Source organism: Heptranchias perlo, chromosome 32, assembly GCF_035084215.1.
Source record: "Heptranchias perlo isolate sHepPer1 chromosome 32, sHepPer1.hap1, whole genome shotgun sequence".
NCBI lineage: Eukaryota > Metazoa > Chordata > Chondrichthyes > Hexanchiformes > Hexanchidae > Heptranchias > Heptranchias perlo.
The window spans coordinates 27,180,075-27,199,525 of record NC_090356.1 but is presented as its reverse complement, the minus strand read 5'-3'; the positions used below and the strand labels follow the sequence as shown (position 1 = coordinate 27,199,525).

Below are 19,451 nucleotides of genomic sequence, written 5' to 3'. Positions count from 1 at the left end.
CCCCACCCCCTCTCGCGTTGCAGCTCCTGACGGCAGCCAGCCTGTCAATCAGGCTAACCGCCGGGCGCGAAACCCGGAGAGGACGTTAACCGCCATCAATCAACGTGCGATCGCGTCTGAAAAGGTAAGTTTGGTTTAAGTGGGTTTGCCACGCGCACCTTCACCACCACACCCCCCCACCGGCTGCCAACCCACCACCATGGTAAAATTGAGCTCATGTCGTCTCTTTTCCTCATCACTTTCCAAGTTGTTTTTCATATTCCCACATCTTAATCTTTATACTATTCATGCTCATATGGAGAAGAGAGTGGTGAAGTCTGCGATGTGGGATGTGGTTGCGATTCCTTCATTTCTCCTTATTGTTCGTGTGAGGTATTTTCCGGTGTCATAATTTCATTTGAAATTTTCCAGATATTGCGGTGCAGTCAACAAATGCTGAGTTTCAGATCCACGTTCGCTGCAGTGATTTCAACATCATTTGTGAAACAAAGAAAATGGTACGTTTTTTGACTTACCCGTGTTAACGATGAACCAGTAATATTCGTTTGATCCAAATATTTGAATCCTTCTGACCTTTTAGAAACTGTGAATAGATTTTTGGGCCAATATTACGAACACACGTTACCAACAGTGAGCCGAGCTGGCCGGCCATACATATCAGGGAATCCTGGGTGCGATCCCTCAATTTTAAAGGCCAGAAACTCCTCTGAATTCTCAATATGCATGACGGGGGTCGGGGGGAGGGTTATGGGAGAAGGTGATTGGGGAGAGGATGATGGGTGGTGGAGGGGAGAGTGATGGAGGGAGGGTGATATGGGGGAGGGTGATGGAGTGGAGAGTGGTGGGGTGATGGAAGGGAGTGTGATGGAGGGGAGACTGGTGGGGAGAGTGGTGGGGTGATGGAGGGGAGGGTGATGGGGGTTGGGTGATGGGGTGGTGATGGGAGGTGGCTCACCTCCGGTACTCTGGATCATGGAATCTGCCCTTCAAACAATTCATGTGGGAGCAGTAGGCTTTTCACACAGTTTTTTGTGTCTTCAAAAAAAAATTACCATGCAAGTTTGTCTGGGTGCTGATTGAGTCTTGTAACAGGGATTCACCTTATGGTCACGCATTGCTCCCAGAACTCACGCATTGCTCCTAAATCACATGCTTTTCGAGGTTCTGATGAAGAATTTCACCTGAAACATGAATCTTTCCTCCTTTTTAGATGCTGAATACCTAATTGTGTATTTCCATCACTCACAGGTTTTCTTTCTCTGTCTTCGAAGATTCGGCTGTTTTCGTGCGCTAGAGTTTTGCAAAAGCTTTTTTGTTCAGTTGCCAGACACATGTTGAGAGGATATAAATTGTGTGAAAACATGTCATCATGATGCAAAAAGACCATCAAGATGAAACAGTGTTTGACTGTTCAGGCTCCTCGGGGGTAATTTTAACCCCCCAGGACGGGCAGGGGATGGGGGGGGTGGTTAAAAATGTAAAAATCCTAAACCCACCTCCAACACGCTCACTTTAACGGAGGCAGGGTGGGGGACGGTTCCGCCCTTAAAATATTTTAATGAGGCTGCTTGCCTCAAATTTAACCTGTTTCACATTAACTCCAGGAGGCTGGGTTTTCCTGGCCTCGGGAAACCCAGCAGCTGAAGGGAGGTGAGAACAGCCGGATGGAACAGGTAAGTGCCTTTCCAGCACTGCTGGTGGGTCAGGAGGAGCAGGATTGCTACCCCTGCACCCCCCCAAAGCTTACCTTTAAATCACCCTGCCATCAGGGCCTCTCAATCAGCCACCCCCTCCAACCCTGTGAACGGACCCCTCCTCACCGTTATTATCGGGACCCTACGCTCCGATGGTGTCAGTCCTCCTTTAAAGCAGAGACTTTACCAAGGACAGCATAATAACTTTCTAACAGTTACAGTAAACTCTTCTGGATAATTATTGGTTCGACATCTCTTGCACACATTCCTTGCCTACTTACAATGCTCGGAACCAAAAAATGACAAATTATCTAAGTCAGCTATTACTCCTATCAGGAACTTATATAAATATTATAGAGACAGTTTTTATAAAATCACACTCCTGGCAAGGAGCCTTGCCTGCTGGGATTACATATTGGGAGAAACAGAATGGGCAGAAATTGGAGCACGCCTATGATTCTCCTGTTACATGCTCCTAGCAAAAATTAAAATGACCGCAAAGTCACTGATCCATAACGCTGACCAGTATACTGTCTTTGAAGCAGTACTACCAGAATTCAGTGACCTGTAAAGTGAAAAATCTGGGTCTGTAAGGATTGTAGGTTGTTTTTAACTCTCTCTTTACTCTTTAGGGTACCAAGTAAGAATCAACCGAGACTGAAAACGTTTGTAAATAATTTGTTTTATTGACATTAAGACACAACAATTTTACAGATAGCAGATGCTTACAACTCTAGACGGTAGTACAATTCCTTCTGCTTCGGGAGACTGAGGGCTTCATTCTTCTTTGATATCTTCTTTGAACTGCTCCAGTTCTGTCTCTGAACAATCACTTCTAAAATTATCTGTTTTTATATCCCTCTTGCTGCTGCAAAAACAGCTTGCTGGTGTGTTTTTTTCCCCTTTCTCTCTCTTCATCACGATGTCATAGCTACCTTATCTCTCGCCTTGTTCTTCGAAAGTACGGCAAATCTTACCTGGCCTTTATTAAGGCTAACACAGCAAATTGTCTTCAATAATCTCAAGCAATCATGATACTTTCGAACTTGGTCAAGCTTCCCAGCATGCCTTCTGAACAGTTCTGTGTTTCTAGTCCTTTTAGCTTTAAAAGTCCGTATTGAAAAGTACAAAATCCTTCAGTAAGAACGGTAATAGATATTTTGATAGAGACGGAAAGGTAAATTAAATAGCATTTGACAGGTATAGGATTAGCCGCAGTTTAAACATTTTTGGGGGATTGTTTCATATATAAAAAAAGAAAAGAAAGACTTGCATTTATACAGCACTTTCCATGACCTCAGGATGTCCCAAAGCACTTTATAGACAATTAAGTACTTTTAGAAGTGTAGTCACTCTTGTAATGTAGGAAACGCGGCAACCAATTTGCGCACAGCAAGGTCCCACAAACAGCAATGTGATAATGGCCAGATAATCTGTTTTAGATGTAGGTTGAGGGATAAATATTGGCCAGGAAGAACTCCCCTACTCTACTTTGGATAGTGCTGTGGGATCTTTTACGCCCACCTGAAAGGACAGACATCTAATCACATTAAAGTCTCATCCAAAAGGCAGCACCTTCAACAGTGCAGCACTCCCTCATTACTGCACTGAAGTGTCAGCTTAGATTATGTGCTCAAGTCTCTGGAGTGGGGCTTGAACCCACGACCTTCTGACTCAGAGGGGAGAATGCTACCCACTGAGCCACAGCTGACACCATAAAAAGATTGGGGGTAATTTTCACCTTCACAGCCCAGGCAGTAACCTGGCGGAGCGAATCGCACGCACGTTGTAGAACCTGCCTGAGTTTCATCCTACTGATTTCATTGATTTCACCAGGCAGTGAAGATGAGAATTATCCCCGTTATTATACACGTAGTGAGGGAGAACTGCCCCGTGCTCCATGAGTGTGATTATCTTCACATTATCAGATGGGATGTTCTAAATTGAGAACAGTGCATTGTCCTGAAGTGGAGATGCCGGTGATGGACTGGGGTTGACAATTGTAAACAATTTTACAACACCAAGTTATAGTCCAGCAATTTTATTTTAAATTCACAAGCTTTCGGAGGCTTCCTCCTTCCTCAGGTAAATGTTCAGGAGCTTGGTGTTATAAAATTGTTTACCATTGTCCTGAAGGCATTCACATGCTGTATCTCTTTTGCTTATTGAAAATGGTAACACAACCTCTACATTCTGCTGAGAACACGGAGATCAGGCACAGGATCGTTCTGTGACACAGGATAAAGAGATGTCCATCAGTGATACATTTGTAAAGAATGATGAAAAGGACAAACATTTAAGTTAAATTCTAGAATTATAAATCAAAGGAGATTCTATTGTAATCTCAAGCACGGTAGAATATATACACAGGGGCATCCTAGTGTGGAGCCAAATCGCAGTGAGTATACGGTTCAAAGGAGGTCTGATAATTATCCAGCTGAATGGATTAACTGGTAAATGTGAATATTAAGCTCTGTAGTTGGCTCGCTGTTCAGGTCATTAATGCGAGCTACAGAAACATGACGATTTGTATTTCTCTTTGCTACGTGCTGCCAGAGAGCCCAAAAGTAATCGTAGGCCTCTTATTGGCTTCTAAAATATACCGAATAAAGAGCTATCCAGTATCAACTTCAGAATGTTTTTTGATACACCAGCCGTAACGGTGTCACAAAGTGATAACCTTTTCGCCCCCAGTTCTGCTGAACATGCAAGGGTACGAGTCCCACGATCATTGGCAGCCTTCCTGTACTCCATCTAAGTGGTCCTTCTCCATGTGTGAGCCTAGACAGTGAGTGTTGGCAGGCTGTTCAACTGTGTAGGGCATCACAGCAAGCCCAAATCTGTTTTTGCACGATATCTGCAGATGCAATATTTTCCAGCATTGAATGCTAAATATCGATTTAAAATAGGTTGATTTTGTTCCCTCCCCCTTCACCAGCCCAGGGGCACAAGGTTTAGAACCTGTTGGTCTGCATTAATGGTACACTGGGTGGTACCTGTACTCACTTCATGCTAATCCTATTGTATTAACATAGTCATGCAACAAGGACATGCAGAAAACTCCCAGTGTCTGCACTGAAATATACTGGCAGCACAAAGTGAGCTCTAACCAGCAGCCCCGAGCCCACATGCAGCAGGGTAGGAGGAGGTTCGTGTGGAGCATAAACACCGACATGGACCAGTTGAGCCGAATAGCCTGTTTCTATGTAATTCTATTAAGCAGTATATGGATATGGAGTGGTACCTGTTGAGGGATATAGAGATATGTAACAATGCTGGTTGATTACCCCAGGCAGGAAGTTGATGTTCCCTAAAGTACGGGCTCTGGGTGGAGCAGGCTTAATAGACCAAATGGCCTCTTCTCACCCTGAATTTTCTTATGTTCTTCTTGTTTACAAGACGCCAGTGAGTGATTTTAGCTCATTTACTCTAGTGCTACTCGCTTAACATTTTTAACAATCCTAACCAATTTCTTGCTCCAGGATGACTCTCCGCACAGAATGATGGGATGCACCTGGCATTCCACACACCCTGAGTTTCTAATTTCAATCATGCAGTTGCCAAATGAGGGCAAGGGAGAGAAAGTCAAGCTATGGGACCAATAGCCCTGCCCACTGATAGCATTTCCTTGCCTTGTTTTGTTGGCGAGCCAGAGAAGGAGAGAGAAGAGTGCTGAATTTCAGACTAGTCAATACCTCACAGCCAGCTGGGCCCCGATGACACTACACGTTTATTGAGGACCACAGAGGAGTGAGTGACTGGATGAAAATTCTTCAAACTGACTTTGGATGAGAGGTGATAACAGGCTCAGAAACGATTAAAGTTTATGATCTAATTTAAGTTCTTTGATGAGCTTACAGCCTTCGAATAACTTGCAGGCACTCGTTCGGTATGTAACTTACTCAAGGCTGTAAAACTTGATTTGGTGAAAAGGGCAGATAATACATCTGTTTCTGGAGCTGGGTGCCATTGTCTCTTGAGAGGCCATTGGGCTGCCTCTGGGAGCAGCACGGTTAGCAAAGTAGTGTTACAAAAAGAAACATCAAAGTACTAAGTAAGTCCAATTTTGCTTTTCAGCACCAACAACTGGTAATATTTGATTGCTGCACCACCTACTGGTGCAGTACTGTTAGCATCAGGCGACTACTCAGTGTTTCTAATATATTGCAGATATTATATATTACAGTAATACTTGATTGCCATGTCAATCAACTTTTAACTATCTCACCTTTGTTTCTTTTGCAGGCCCTCCATGAGCCGCAGGATGTTTTCCTCAAAGTGGCATGTGGCCCCAGTCCAGAGATCAAGAAGTTCTTTGTCATAGTTTACATGTGAGCAACTAACACTGAATCTATTCTAACGTACTTGCTTATGAGACGAGTCTCGTCATTGGACTATGTAGCCAGATCCAATATAATACCAGTGCTGATTTCTGCCCTTTGCATTTGCCTTGGGTAACTGATCTATGGACACACAGCGCAGTTTTTAAACCAAATATATACATGTGTATAACAATTCGAACCCCATTTGATGCCTTCTCATCTGCACACTACTGCGGAGAGCCAAGGTTTTAGAGTAATGCGTCTCTCTGGCTGCTGTTGGATGTGTGCTTTTGGGGATGGGTCTCCCCACCGACCTCTTCCTTACAGCCACGATGGAACATTTCACTATCACAGTTTGCTTCATCTGGGCGAGGTAAAAAGGAAACAATGAATGCTGGAAAACTGAAATAAGATTAGAAATTTCTCGGATTACAGTTGATGAAATGTTCGGCCAATCTTTCTCCTTCAAGCCCTGTTCATTTGCTGCAGTTTGCTCTGTCCAGGAGCCTGCCTGACAATCAGCAACGCTCACCTACTGAGGGTAATTTCCCAGGTACGTGCTGGTGCTGGTGCTGGTAAGCCTCGCCTGCCGGCAGTGCATATCGGCAAACTACGGGCGTGCTGCCAGCAGGTGAGGGTCCCCGACACTAGCAGGTACTCAGAAAATGACCCCCTTAGAATCCTGGCTGGATTGGGTTTGTGGCACGGTACAAGTGTTTCTTATTTTACCATGTGGATTCAAGTCCCACTCCAGAGACTTCAACATATAATCCAGGCTGACACTCCAGTGCAGTACTGAGGAAGTGCTGCACTGTCGGAGCTGCCGTCTTTCGGATGAGACGTTAAACCGAGGCCCCGTCTGCCCTCTCAGGTAAAAGATCCCATGGCACTATTTCGAAGAAGAGCAGGGGGGAGTTCTCTGGTCATTATCGCATTGCTGTTTGTGGGATCTTGCTGTGTGCAAATCGCATTTCCTACATTACAACAGTGACTACACTTCAGAGGTACTTAATTGGCTGTAAAGTACTTTGGGACGTTGTGAGGTCGTGAAAGGCGCTATATAAATGCAAGTATTTGTTTCTTTATCGGCCGATCAAAGATTTTACCCCCACATTGTGGTATTAGAGATTGATCAACTAAGGGGAGAGGGAAATGATTGTAAACAATTAGGAGACCCATTTCTTTTTCCATTATGCAGGGACCCCTGGCTGGCCGTGCCCATCCAAATATGGCAGTTCTACATACACTCCCTCCATCGGATAGATATCAACTGTGTGGTCGGTCAGCTAACCCAGCTCTCGCTGGTCCTGCGAGGGACACAAGCTGTCAGAAAGGTGGCTGCTTACACCTCAAATCCTGAAGAGCTTGAGGTAACCGCAAACTTATTGGCAAATTTTAAATATGGTTAGCATTTTCACATCTTTAGGGGTAGGACAGTTTATGGGCCCGACAACATCCCGGCTGTAGTGCTGAAGACTTGTGCTCCAGAACTAGCTGCGCCCCTAGCCAAGCCTTTCCAGTACAGCTACAACACTGGCATCTACCCGACAATGTGGAAAATTGCCCAGGTATGTCCTGTCCACAAAAGGCAGGACAAATCCAATCCGGCCAATTACTGCCCCATTAGTCTACTCTCAATCATCAGCAAAGTGATGGAAGGTGCCGTCGACAGTGCTATCAAGCAGCACTTACTCACCAATAACCTGCTCACCGATGCTCAGTTTGGGTTCCGCCAGGACCACTCGGCTCCAGACTTCATTACAGCCTTGGTCCAAACATGGACAAAAGAGCTGAATTCCAGAGGTGAGGTGAGAGTGACTGCCCTTGACCGAGTGTGGCACCAAGGAGCCCTAGTAAAATTGAAGTCAATAGGAATCAGGGGCAAAACTCTCCAGTGGCTCGAGTCATACCTAGCACAAAGGAAGATGTGCTTGTTGTTGGAGGCCAATCATCTCAGCCCCAGGACATTGCTGCAAGAGTTCCTCAGGGCAGTGTCCTAGGTCCAACCATCTTCAGCTGCTTCATCAATGACCTTCCCTCCATCATAAGGTCAAAAATGGGGATGTTCGCTGATGATTGCACAGTATTCAGTTCCATTCGCAACCCCTCAAAACTGAAGCAGTCCGAGCCTGCATGCAGCAAGACCAGGACAACATCCAGGCTTGGGCTGATAAGTGGCAAGTAACATTCGCGCCAGACAAGTGCCAGGCAATGACCATCTCCAACAAGAGAGAGTCTAACCACCTCCCCTTGACATTCAACGGCATTACCATCGCCGAATCCCCCACCATCAACATCCTGGGGGTCACCATTGACCAGAAACTTAACTGGACCAGCCATATAAATACTGTGGCTACAAGAGCAGGTCTGAGGCTGGGTATTCTGCAGCGAGTGACTCACCTCCTGACTCCCCAAAGCCTTTCCACCATCTACAAGGCACAAGTCAGGAGTGTGATGGAATACTCTCCACTTGCCTGGATGAGTGCAGCTCCAACAACACTCAAGAAGCTCGACACCATCCAGGACAAAGCAGCCCGCTCGATTGGCACCCCATCCACCACCCTAAACATTCACTCCCTTCACCACCGGCGCACAGTGGCTGCAGTGTGTACCATCCACAGGATGCACTGCAGCAACTCGCCAAGGCTTCTTCGACAGCACCTCCCAAACCCGTGACCTCTACCACCTAGAAGGACAAGAGCAGCAGGTACATAGGAACACCACCACCTGCACATTCCCCTCCAAGTCACACACCATCCCGACTTGGAAATATATCGCTGTTCCTTCATCGTCGCTGGGTCAAAATCCTGGAACTCCCTTCCTAACAGCACTGTGGGAGAACCTTCACCACACGGACTGCAGCGGTTCAAGAAGTTGGCTCACCACCACCTTCTCAAGGGCAATTAAGGATGGGCAATAAATGCCGGCCTCGCCAGCGACGCCCACATCCCCATGAACGAATAAAAAAAAAGGAGGTCTGAAAACAAGGTCTCGCTTGACAGGAACTTGTATTGAAGAAATTGGGTGCAGAGGTCAGCCATTCAATTCATGGCAATCCTGACTTTCTTGCTATTGAAATGAATGGCCAAGAAATCGGGTGAGCTGAGAGTCGGGTGAGAGCTGGGAACCGGGCGAGCTGGTGAGCTGACCTCTACACCAGCACTGCAGTCCCACAATCTGAGGGCCCGTATATTTAAGCATCTTCTGACAGTTCACTGTCCAGTGTGCAAATGAGCATTACAGACAAGATCCCAGTTTTGATCAAGAACTATGCTAAGTTAATTGGGCACTATGATTACACTCAGCGCCCTTGAGCTAAAGAGAAGCCTGACCGCTGCTGCAAAGTATGGCAGTGGACTGAGGACAGAGTGAGATGTGGCTGTGGAGGAATTTGTGTTCTAAAGAAGCTCACATTTGACCAGTGGCCACTCGGATGGGGTAGCAGAAACAGCTGGCACCAATGGAACCATACCTCATCAAGAATAAGCATCAACAAGAGAGGACGGGAAAAAAACAGAGAGCTGTGCTGTTAGCATGCTCGGTCTTTGTAGGAATCTTTTTAAATCAATGTTTGGAAATATAACATCATAAACTAATGGCAGTGAGTTAAAAGCTGTTTAATATTATTTTAATTATCACGTAGATTGTACCGTCAGATGTCTTCCTACTTCCACCACACGCTGTCAAGGACCTGCACATTAGCGTGAGGCCTCAGAAAGAAGGAGATAGGTGCATCTACCTGAATGTAGTGGATGTAGATTTCCATCAGTTGGTGGCGTCCTGGCTCATCTGCTTAACTTGTGGACAGCCTTTCATCTGCAAGGTAATGAGAGTTTATACAGTTGCATCTTTATTAGGAATAAATAAATTGATAGGACATTATTCTCTTCACCATTCCACTCTGCTCATAATGAATCTCTTCTTATAATTGAGGACAACATTTCTTGCCCATCTTATGTTCTTATGTTAATAACTGCCTGCTTTGGTTTTCCCGCTCATCTTCGTGTCCTCTCCTACAATGTCAAGTGTGAGCAGCTCTTGGATTTCTTTGCATCCAAAATTGGGACTATCTCGTTAGCTGCTTCTGCATTCCTCAGCCCCAATACCTCCTCAGCCCCAATGCTCCTGTGCCCCAATGCCCCCTCAGCCCCATACATCTTCTGCCCCAATACCCCCGTGCCCCAATACCCCGTGCCCCAATCATCCTCAGCCCCAATACCCCTGTGCCCCAATACCTCCTCAGCCCCAATACCCCTGTGCCCCAATCCTCCTCAACCCCAATACCCCTGTGCCCCAATACCTCCTCAGCCCCAACACCCCTGTGCCCCAATACCTCTTCTGCCCCAGTACCTCTTCTGCTCCAATACCCCTGTGCCCCAATACCCCCTCAACCCCAATACCCCTGTGCTCCAATACCCCCTCAGCCCCATACCTCTTCTGCCCCAATACCTCTTCTGCCCCAATACCTCTTCTGCCCCAATACCTCCTCAGCCCCAATACCCCTGTGCCCCAATACCTCCTCAGCCCCAATACCCCTGTGCCCCAATACCTCCTCAGCCCCAATACCCCTGTGCCCCAATACCTCCTCAGCACCAATACCCCTGTGCCCCAATACCTCCTCAGCCCCAATACCCCTGTGCCCCAATACCTCCTCAGCCCCAATACCCCTGTGCCCCAATACCTCCTCAGCCCCAATACCCCTGTGCCCCAATACCTCCTCAGCACCAATACCCCTGTGCCCCAATACCTCCTCAGCACCAATACCCCTGTGCCCCAATACCTCCTCTGCCCCAGACAATTCCCAGCCCTCCCCTCATCTCATATGGTCAGCAATTTCTCAAATATTTTCCCCAAGCCCACATCAGACTCATCTCCTCCATGAGTCCCATCATCTCCCTCACCCCCCCTCCCACCCAGTTCCTGAACATTCAACTATCTTTCCTCAGCCCAGTACTTTCTCCCATTCCTTTACGTGAGCATTATTTCTCCACTTTCACCCATCTCCTTTAAAAAAAAGCATAGCCTCAAACACGGCGTCATCCCTAACTACCCCCTTCCCCGTCTTTACCCTTCTTTTCTTTTCTAAAAGTCTTGAATATGTTATCTCTACCCAACTGTGCTCCAGTCCACCTCCTTATTACTGCCAATGCAAATGTCAAAAAAGTACAGTTCCCTGCTTTTAGTACTTCTATGTAAAAATATTTCAAACATTCCACGAACTAATGGAGAAGTACAGGCTTTCTCATCTCATCACTACTCACTGAAACAGATAACATTGGAGAACTCACCGCATGGCAGGTAATAGACATGGACTTTGTGACCTCGCATTCAATTCGACATATCTTGGGATTGAGGGGGCACGCACTTGAACTTTGCTCCTTTCGGTTTATGACATTTCAAGCACTACATTATATTCAGTTGTACCACTACCCTCCAACCTGTGTGTTTCCCTATATATAACACATCCTGCACCATAGAGTCCTTTGTGCATAATACAGGCTTTGGAGCTCAAACATGCAGTGATAATACAGAGGTTGAAGCCCTCCAGGCATAGTTGATAAAAGACTGAGGTCCATTTAGTTCGCCTTCTACCATCCTGGGAGTCGCATGATACTTCAAAAATGGGGTTATCTACTAATTATGACAATCAATCTCCATCAATTAGTCTACAACAGACCCAGACACGAGGCAAGGAAAACCCCAGTGGTGGAGAGCTTTGGGAACCAAAGGTCCAAAGTCATCTGTTCCTCCCAAACATGTTACACTTGCCACATCCTGTCTTAAATTACTCATATACCGTATCCCAAAATGTTATTTTCTGAAAGAAATCTAATTAATTTGCTTTTGAATGAATCAACACTTTCTGCTTCCACCGTCTCCCTCGAGAGCCTGTTCCATAGATTGACCACTCGCTCCCTGAAATATTGTTTCCGCAGAATAGTTTTGAATTTACCCCCTTTTCAAGCGCAGGCCGTGTCCACTGGTTCTACTGTTCTGGTCATGGTGAAACGGCTTGTCATGGTCTATATTATCTAGTCCCTTTAGAAACCCCTCAACCTTCTCATTTCCAGTGAGTACAAAACTAATTTACATAATCGCTCATCATAATCCAATCCCTCCATCTCCACTGTTCCCAAATAATGAATGTGAAGGAACAGTGTGTGTTCTATGTAGTGTTTACCAATATCCTGCTCGCATTGCACATTTGAGCTTTGGTCTTCTGATGTGCTGTGTTGCTCACCCTAACTCTGGGTTTGAATCTCTGCACACTAGATCCACCTCAGGAGATGGTCTCACACTGCGCCAATTCAAACACAAACTGAGCGCACTGTGTATAATCGGAGCGAATCCACCGCTCAGCATTTCCAGTGTCAACCGCATGTGCTGTTCATGTGCAGCTTTGTGTCGGCAAATCTTACCAGCGAGTTTCAAGACCAGATGCCAATTCAAATGGCAATATCCTTCGGATCCCTGAATTTGATATATTTACCCATGTTCTACTGCAGAGCAGATTGGGAGACTGCCGGCAACATCAGGCAAGACTCCGCTCGGGCAGTTGCTTTCAAGTTGCCTTTGTGCCTTCACCGTTCTTCCAGCAGAACTTCCCTTATGTTGGAGGAAGGTCTGCACAAGCCAGCCGTGTGTAAATTTCAATGCAAGCGTGCACAAGTGGGCTAGGACCCGCAGCCAGCATCAGAGAGTGGCCTTGATGGTAAACTCAGGCATTAGCCATTTACCTTTGCCGCTGGCAGTGCTGTAATAGGGAATTAAACGAGAAGTTCCACGAACACTCACTGTCATCACAACACAAGGCAATTGTGTGCAAATAAATTGTCAGTGTCAAAGTAGCACTGATCTGCTGTGTGTACTTTAAGTCACTGTACACAATGTGCTTACTAATTACTCACTTTCTGGAGGTAAAACTGCTTTTAGAAAATGTAAAAAATGAACAGGCTTCATTAGTTTTAGATTGTACAATTACGACACTGAGTAATTTGTTGCATTTGCTCACAGTTATTTTATGTGGTTGTCAATATTCTGCTCATCAGACTGAGGTTGTAGCACCCCGGGCTGTGACCAGTTAACTCATCGTAAACCAGGAAACCCTCGCCCTCCTTTGGCGAGAGCTGCCTGCAGAAAAGAACGATGCCAGGAGCTTGTGTATATCGGGGTAGGGTTTCTGCTTTGGGCACAATCGGCAAATTGGGCGCAAATTGCGCTTGAAATTGCACTGGTTAGGTTACAGATCAAGTTTCCACGAAAATTTATTTGCATAATCACAAGCGTAAAATCTTCCATGAACTAGCGCAATTGTTTTTTTTTGCATTAAAAAATATTCATTGATGCATTTAAGAGATGTATTTAAGAGTGGTAACCTGGTGCAGCTTTACTAATACAATTAAAAATGGATTAATCACAAAAAATAAACAGTTTTAACTAGAGTTTCTAGTCCTCCACCTGTGAGCAACCTGATTTTAAATCATTGAAAATAACTTTGAAAAAAACTATGCTGAACCATTTTACTAGTTTCATTGGTGTACTCTAGTCAGTTTTTTTAGTAAATGTAATATGTAAAAATATTTAAAACGTTCCAACTAGTACCTGTGCGCCTAAAAAAGTGACTTAAAGGAGAGGTAGAGAGACGGAGAGGTTTAGGGAGGGAATTCCAGAGCTTGGGACGTAGGCAGCTGAAAGTACGGCCACCAATGGTGGAGCAAAAGAAATTGGTTATGTGCAAGAGACCAGAATTGGAGGAGCGCAGAGGTTCAATGAGGTAAATCTATTATCTAGAGTAAAAGAAGGAAAGGTTGGAGATGTATAGTAGGTCTTTCAGCGAGTGATGGGAGTACATCGTTTGGTGTATTTCCATCATCTGTCTCTAATTATAATGTGCCCACTGGGTCAATGTTTGGTGCTCAACGTTGCTATGGGCAACAGAGGACGATTTAAAAGTTAACGCCCTTGAGAGGTAATCGATTTAACTCTCCAGCCCTGCCAATGCAAACATTCTTTTAAAAAATCGAACCCCCTCCTGCTGCCCCAGAGACCACCCGCCACGCTTCGCTGCTATAAGCACCTGAGGTCTAATGGCAGCCATTCTCCACCCATCTCCAGGCAGAGGCCACGGAGCCCGCAAAAAAACATTGAAATGACCGAGAGCCCAGAAACTCAGCCGGGATCAGGATCACAACCCTCCAGCGGGCGAATGGCTCCCCCCTCCGCACATCTGCCGATGTAACGGCTGAGCTGAAGATTCAAAACAAAATCCTCTTATTGAACCGCCTCTGGCACCTGCTGTTCATTCACTGAACGCTACACAGATGTGAATTGTTAATTATGCAAAAGGAAGTTGAGCTTTACCAGCCTAAATATAACCATTGGAAGTCATGATGTGGAGATGCCGGTGATGGACTGGGGTTGACAATTGTAAACAATTTTACGACACCAAGTTATAGTCCAGCAATTTTATTTTAAATTCACAAGCTTTCGGAGACTTCCTCCTTCCTCAGGTCATTTACCTGAGGAAGGAGGAAGTCTCCGAAAGCTTGTGAATTTAAAATAAAATTGCTGGACTATAACTTGGTGTTGTAAAATTGTTTACAATAACCATTGGAGGCATTTCATTCAAATTAATTTATGCCAGCGAAAGGTTTCTGCTGCCAATTTGTTTGTATTGATGAAACATTTTTCAGTCAGGATAAATAATTCAGTCATCAACTCAATAAAATTTAGAGAGTGAGTTTTCTTCCATAAGGGAAGAGGCATTAGGTGTCAGCACAATCCACTGTGGTCAGGGATTCAAGTCCCCTGAGGGGCTGATTCTGAAACCCACTGACAATATATGTGGGCGAGTTATGTTGGCTCTCAGGTGAAGCATCCCACATTGGGGAAAACCTGACAGAGGTAGAAATTGGGCAGTAGCGCAAAATGGAGCGAGCGTATGGGACGGGCTGCCTGTTATACACCCCGCCCGACGATCAGTTCATTGATTTCAATTCAATACGCTTCCCCTGTTTTGCACTACTGCCCAAAACAAATTTCTACCCCATTGGAACTGAGCTTCTTGGACTGCCCTGACGCCTCAGCTGTTAAGTGCACTGAGTAATGTGGAACTGAGCTATAAAGACCAGGGAGGTCTGAGGTTCAATCCCTGGTTTGTGCTAAGTTTGCTGACCTCAGCTGAGGCTGTGTCAGGGGTGCTACATTTGTCCTCCGTGCCCCTGGGCTCAGTAAGGGAGAAATGGACCAACGATTATGATGTGAGGAAAGGAGGAAAATTGGAGGGAGGGGAGAAAATAATGAGCCTGATGGGCGAGTAATGGAGAAAGTCCTCAATCTTCTCCTTTAGAGCTTTTGATGTGGGAATGTTGACAGGCAAGGAGTAGAGAAATGGGATCAACATACTGAACTTTCTGACTTCCCTCTGCAGTTTGTATTAATGCTCTTTTCCTTGTTTAAAGGCTTTTGAGATCACTATTCCCATCGGAGAGGGGAAAGGTAGCAACAAACGCATCAGTTACACCAATCCCTACCCTACCAAGCGAGTGTACTTCCTGAGAACCAATCGGCCCGATTTACTCCAATACAAAGAAGATTCTTTTGAGGTAAGTGTTGTACATAATTCAGTTTAACAGACTTTTTGTGTTTCCTACAAGGGTTAGGTGGAAATATTAAAAATAAATTCCTTCAGGAAAAAATGTGAAATAATACCAGGAATTGTTTCTTTGTGAAGTAATTTTGCCTGCATTTTGTAGGCAATGTACGCAGTATTCCATAGGTGACCTTACGGTGCACAGGTCATACCGCACCGGGAGTACCGTACTCCATTCTGCTCATCGACCACAAACAGGACGTACATATTGTGAAGTGGGTGCGAGAAAGAGCCACAAGATGATCCCAATTATGAGGGAAGGTCAGAGAACCTTAAGTTCTACATTCTGAAGGGAAGGTTGAGAGAGGGCACCTCGTCAAAGTAACTAAAATATTAGATGGTATTAGGAACATAGGAATTGAATTGCTAGACGAGAAAAGACCAAGGTCCATCTAGTTCGCCTTCTACCATCCTGGTAGTCGCATGATACAATGATAATGGAGTTGCTGACTAATCATAGCAATCAATCTCTATCAGTTAGTCTACAACAGACCCAGAAATGAGGAAAACCCCAGTGGTGGAGAGCTTTCGGAACCATAGGTCCAAAGTCATCTGTTCCTCCCAAGCCTGTTACACTCACCACGTCCTGTTTCAAATTACTCATATACTGTATCCCAAAATGTTATTTTCTGAAAGAATCTACCCAATTTGCATTTGAATGAATCAACACTATCTGCTTCCACCATCTCCCGAGGGAGCCTGTTCCATAGATTGACCACTCGCTCGCTGAAATATTGTTTCCGCAGATTACTTTTGAATTTACCTCCCTTTCAAGTGCAGACCATGTCCTCGGGTCCTACTGTCCTGGACAAGGTATCATGTGTCAGCTTGGCTCAGTTGGTAGCACTCTTGCCTCTGAGTCAGAAGGCTGTGGTTTCAAACCTGTTCCCAAGAACTGGAGACAGATCTAAGCTGAGATTTCAGTGCAGTATTGAGGTTCAATCTTTTGGATGAGATATTAAAGAAAGTCCCCATCTGCCTGCTCAAGTGGATATAAAAGATCCCATGGCATTATTTAGAGAAGAGCAGCCGGTTTTCCTATGTCCTCGCCAAGGTTTGTTCCTCAATCTACACCACCGAAAACAGATTAACTGCTCATCCATTCATTCACTCACTGTTTGTGGGATCTTGCTGCATGCAAATTGGTTGCCACATTTATCTACATAACAAGTTCACTTAACATAACGTTTCACAAACACACCATTGGTCGTAAAGTGTTTGGCGTGTCCTGAGGAAGCGCTATATATAAATTCCTTCTTTCTATATATAAGGTAAACCCAGACTATTACTTCCAAATAAACCAGGATAGTCGGACTAAAGGTTGTAAATTTAAATTAGTGAAAAGTAAACTTGGTACAAATACTGATAAGAATGTCTTTATTTAAATTAATTTTTGGAATAATCTTCCAGACAAGGCAGTAGAGAGAAAGACATTAGGGATGTTCAAAATACTGGTAATTCTAGTATGCTAGAAGGTGAACTTTGATGAGCCAAATGGCCATTTTTCATCCTTGTCTGTTCTTGTGTTCTTACCAATGAGTTATACAGGGCTAAGATGATCTGTATTAATAATCAAGTACTGGCTGAACTTAGCACAGAGGCAAACCAATGACGGAAGTGCCAATTAAAATATTAGAGGACTGCATCCAACTAACTGTAGTATCAGGGCTGAGAGGTGTTGTTGGGGCAGAGCGTGACTCTGTGTCTAATGAAGCTAAATCATGACCTGGGAGTCCTGGGTGTTGACACTGGGTGCCTGAAGTGGAAAGGGTTTCATTCTGCAGCACCAACATCCCTCGGCTAGATGAACACAGAATTGACTGGGGGGTAGAATTTCCACGCAGATTCCCCAATCTCCCGCTGTAACTTTTGGCGGAAGATCGGCAGGAATGGCAGTTTAGGCCATTTCTCCAGGTTTGCACTGAAGTCACGGTGGGAGGTGGGAAGAACCACTGCGGAAATTCCAGGAGAGTCATTTTTAAACTTGCTTTTTAACTCCAAAAGCCTGCCTGTAGTACATTGTTCCTGAGTGCAAAACTGTAATATTTTTACACAAACTCTTAATTTGTTTCAGCTTGAAGGTGGTGAGACTTACCATATAGGCCTGCGGTTTGCACCAGGCCAGTATCCCGGAGTGGAGGAAATCCTGATTTTAATTAACGACCAGGCTGAAAAGAATGAAGCAACTTATTGTGTGAAAATTACATACCAATAAAACCATACTTGAGTGCCTGATAGCCTGGCATGTGTGAAGTGACTGCATTTTGAAAGAGACGAGACCCTTTTCCTTGGCCTCCACAAGCTCATTGGAAGATCCATCACTGCTAAAGCTGATGTGCACATCCTGGAGAATCAGTAGAATATCTCTTGGATAAGGTGTCACTGCTGCATAGGAAAAGGTTTCAGCTCCACTTGAAAGATCCGGACAGGTGACTGCTGCTTGTCAGGCCTTTGCTCTGCTTCAGACTCTATATAATGATTGATATTGTTTCATGGGTCCCAATCACTTTGTTCACACTTCAATCTCCTGCTCCAATTCCAGAAGGATTTTCTCCCCAAATCTCAAAATGCACTGTGGACTTGCCCCTCGAAGCCTCATCCCTCACCAAGACTGCTTACTTCTGCTTCCATAACGTTGCCTAGCTCTGCCCCACCTCACTCCCACCACCACTGAAAGCCTTATCTATGTTTTGGTTACCTCAGGGTCCTCCTTCTCCAACACCATCCTCACAGGTCACCCAGGCTGTATCCGAGACAAACTCCAATTCATCCAGAGCTCCAACCTCCACCTCCTGTCCTGCACTGAGGCCCTTTCACTCATCACCCGTCTCCCCCAACCCCCATTGCTGTCAGTTCCCAACACACTGAATTAAAATCCTTGTTGTCATTTACATTCCCCTCCGAGGCCGCGCCTTATCCTGCCTCTGCAACCTCCTGCAGCCCAGCTCATGCCCTGAGGCCTTTCATCTGTGGTCTTTGTGTCTCTTCCCTTCCAATGCTCCTCACTCGAAGGTGGAGCCTTTACCTGTCTTGACCCTATTCTCTGAAGCTCCTTCCCTAAAGCTCTCTGCTTCGCTCCTCCTTTCCCTGCTGTTAAAGGCCGCTTCAGAACCTGCCATCGCTTAACTCTTCTAATTCTTCTACTGCTGCTTGGTGCGTGCTCGCCTCTGTGAATCTCCTTGGGACATTTTTTTTATGTTGACGACGCGAGACAAATGCAAGCTGTTGTTCCTTCCAGTGTTTTATTTAAACAAACAAAGGCAGAAAATTCTACTGGTGGACTAAGCCTGATCAACAGCACCTCACCATCTGGCCACACTCTGAATATTTCCTGTCGGTCCACTGACTCCCCACACAGACTGCTCCTGCTGGTACTCATCCCCACACAGACTGCTCCTGTTGGTGTCCTTACCCCCACACAGACTGCTCCTGTTGGTGTCCGTATCCCTACACAGACTGCTCCTGCTGGTGTCCTTACCCCCACACAGACTGCTCCTGCTGGTGTCCTTACCCCCACACAGACTGCTCCTGCTGGTGTCCTTACCCCCACACAGACTGCTCCTGCTGGTGTCCGTATCCCCACACAGACTGCTCCTGCTGGTGTCCGTACCCCCACACAGACTGCTCCTGCTGGTGTCCGTACCCCCACACAGACTGCTCCTGCTGGTGTCCGTATCCCCACACAGACTGCTCCTGTTGGTATTCACCCTCACACAGAATGCTGCTGCTGATACTCACCTCCACACAGACTGCTCCTGTTGGTGTCCGTATCCCTACACAGAC

General features: G+C 45.6%; 1 protein-coding gene across 1 annotated transcript in view; it reads left to right on the top strand.

The window, feature by feature from the left end:
• Nucleotides 1–19,010, top strand: part of nphp4 (nephronophthisis 4) — a 95,941-nt gene extending 76,931 nt beyond the window's left edge. Inside the window, exons 12-17 of the mRNA XM_067970653.1 lie at nucleotides 412–497; nucleotides 5,940–6,025; nucleotides 7,215–7,386; nucleotides 9,660–9,839; nucleotides 15,478–15,621; nucleotides 17,743–19,010. Coding sequence (XP_067826754.1) covers nucleotides 412–497; nucleotides 5,940–6,025; nucleotides 7,215–7,386; nucleotides 9,660–9,839; nucleotides 15,478–15,621; nucleotides 17,743–17,883 — 809 coding nt within the window. The 3' untranslated portion in view covers nucleotides 17,884–19,010. The remainder of the gene's footprint in view (nucleotides 1–411; nucleotides 498–5,939; nucleotides 6,026–7,214; nucleotides 7,387–9,659; nucleotides 9,840–15,477; nucleotides 15,622–17,742) is intronic.
• Nucleotides 19,011–19,451: the final 441 nt, after the last annotated feature.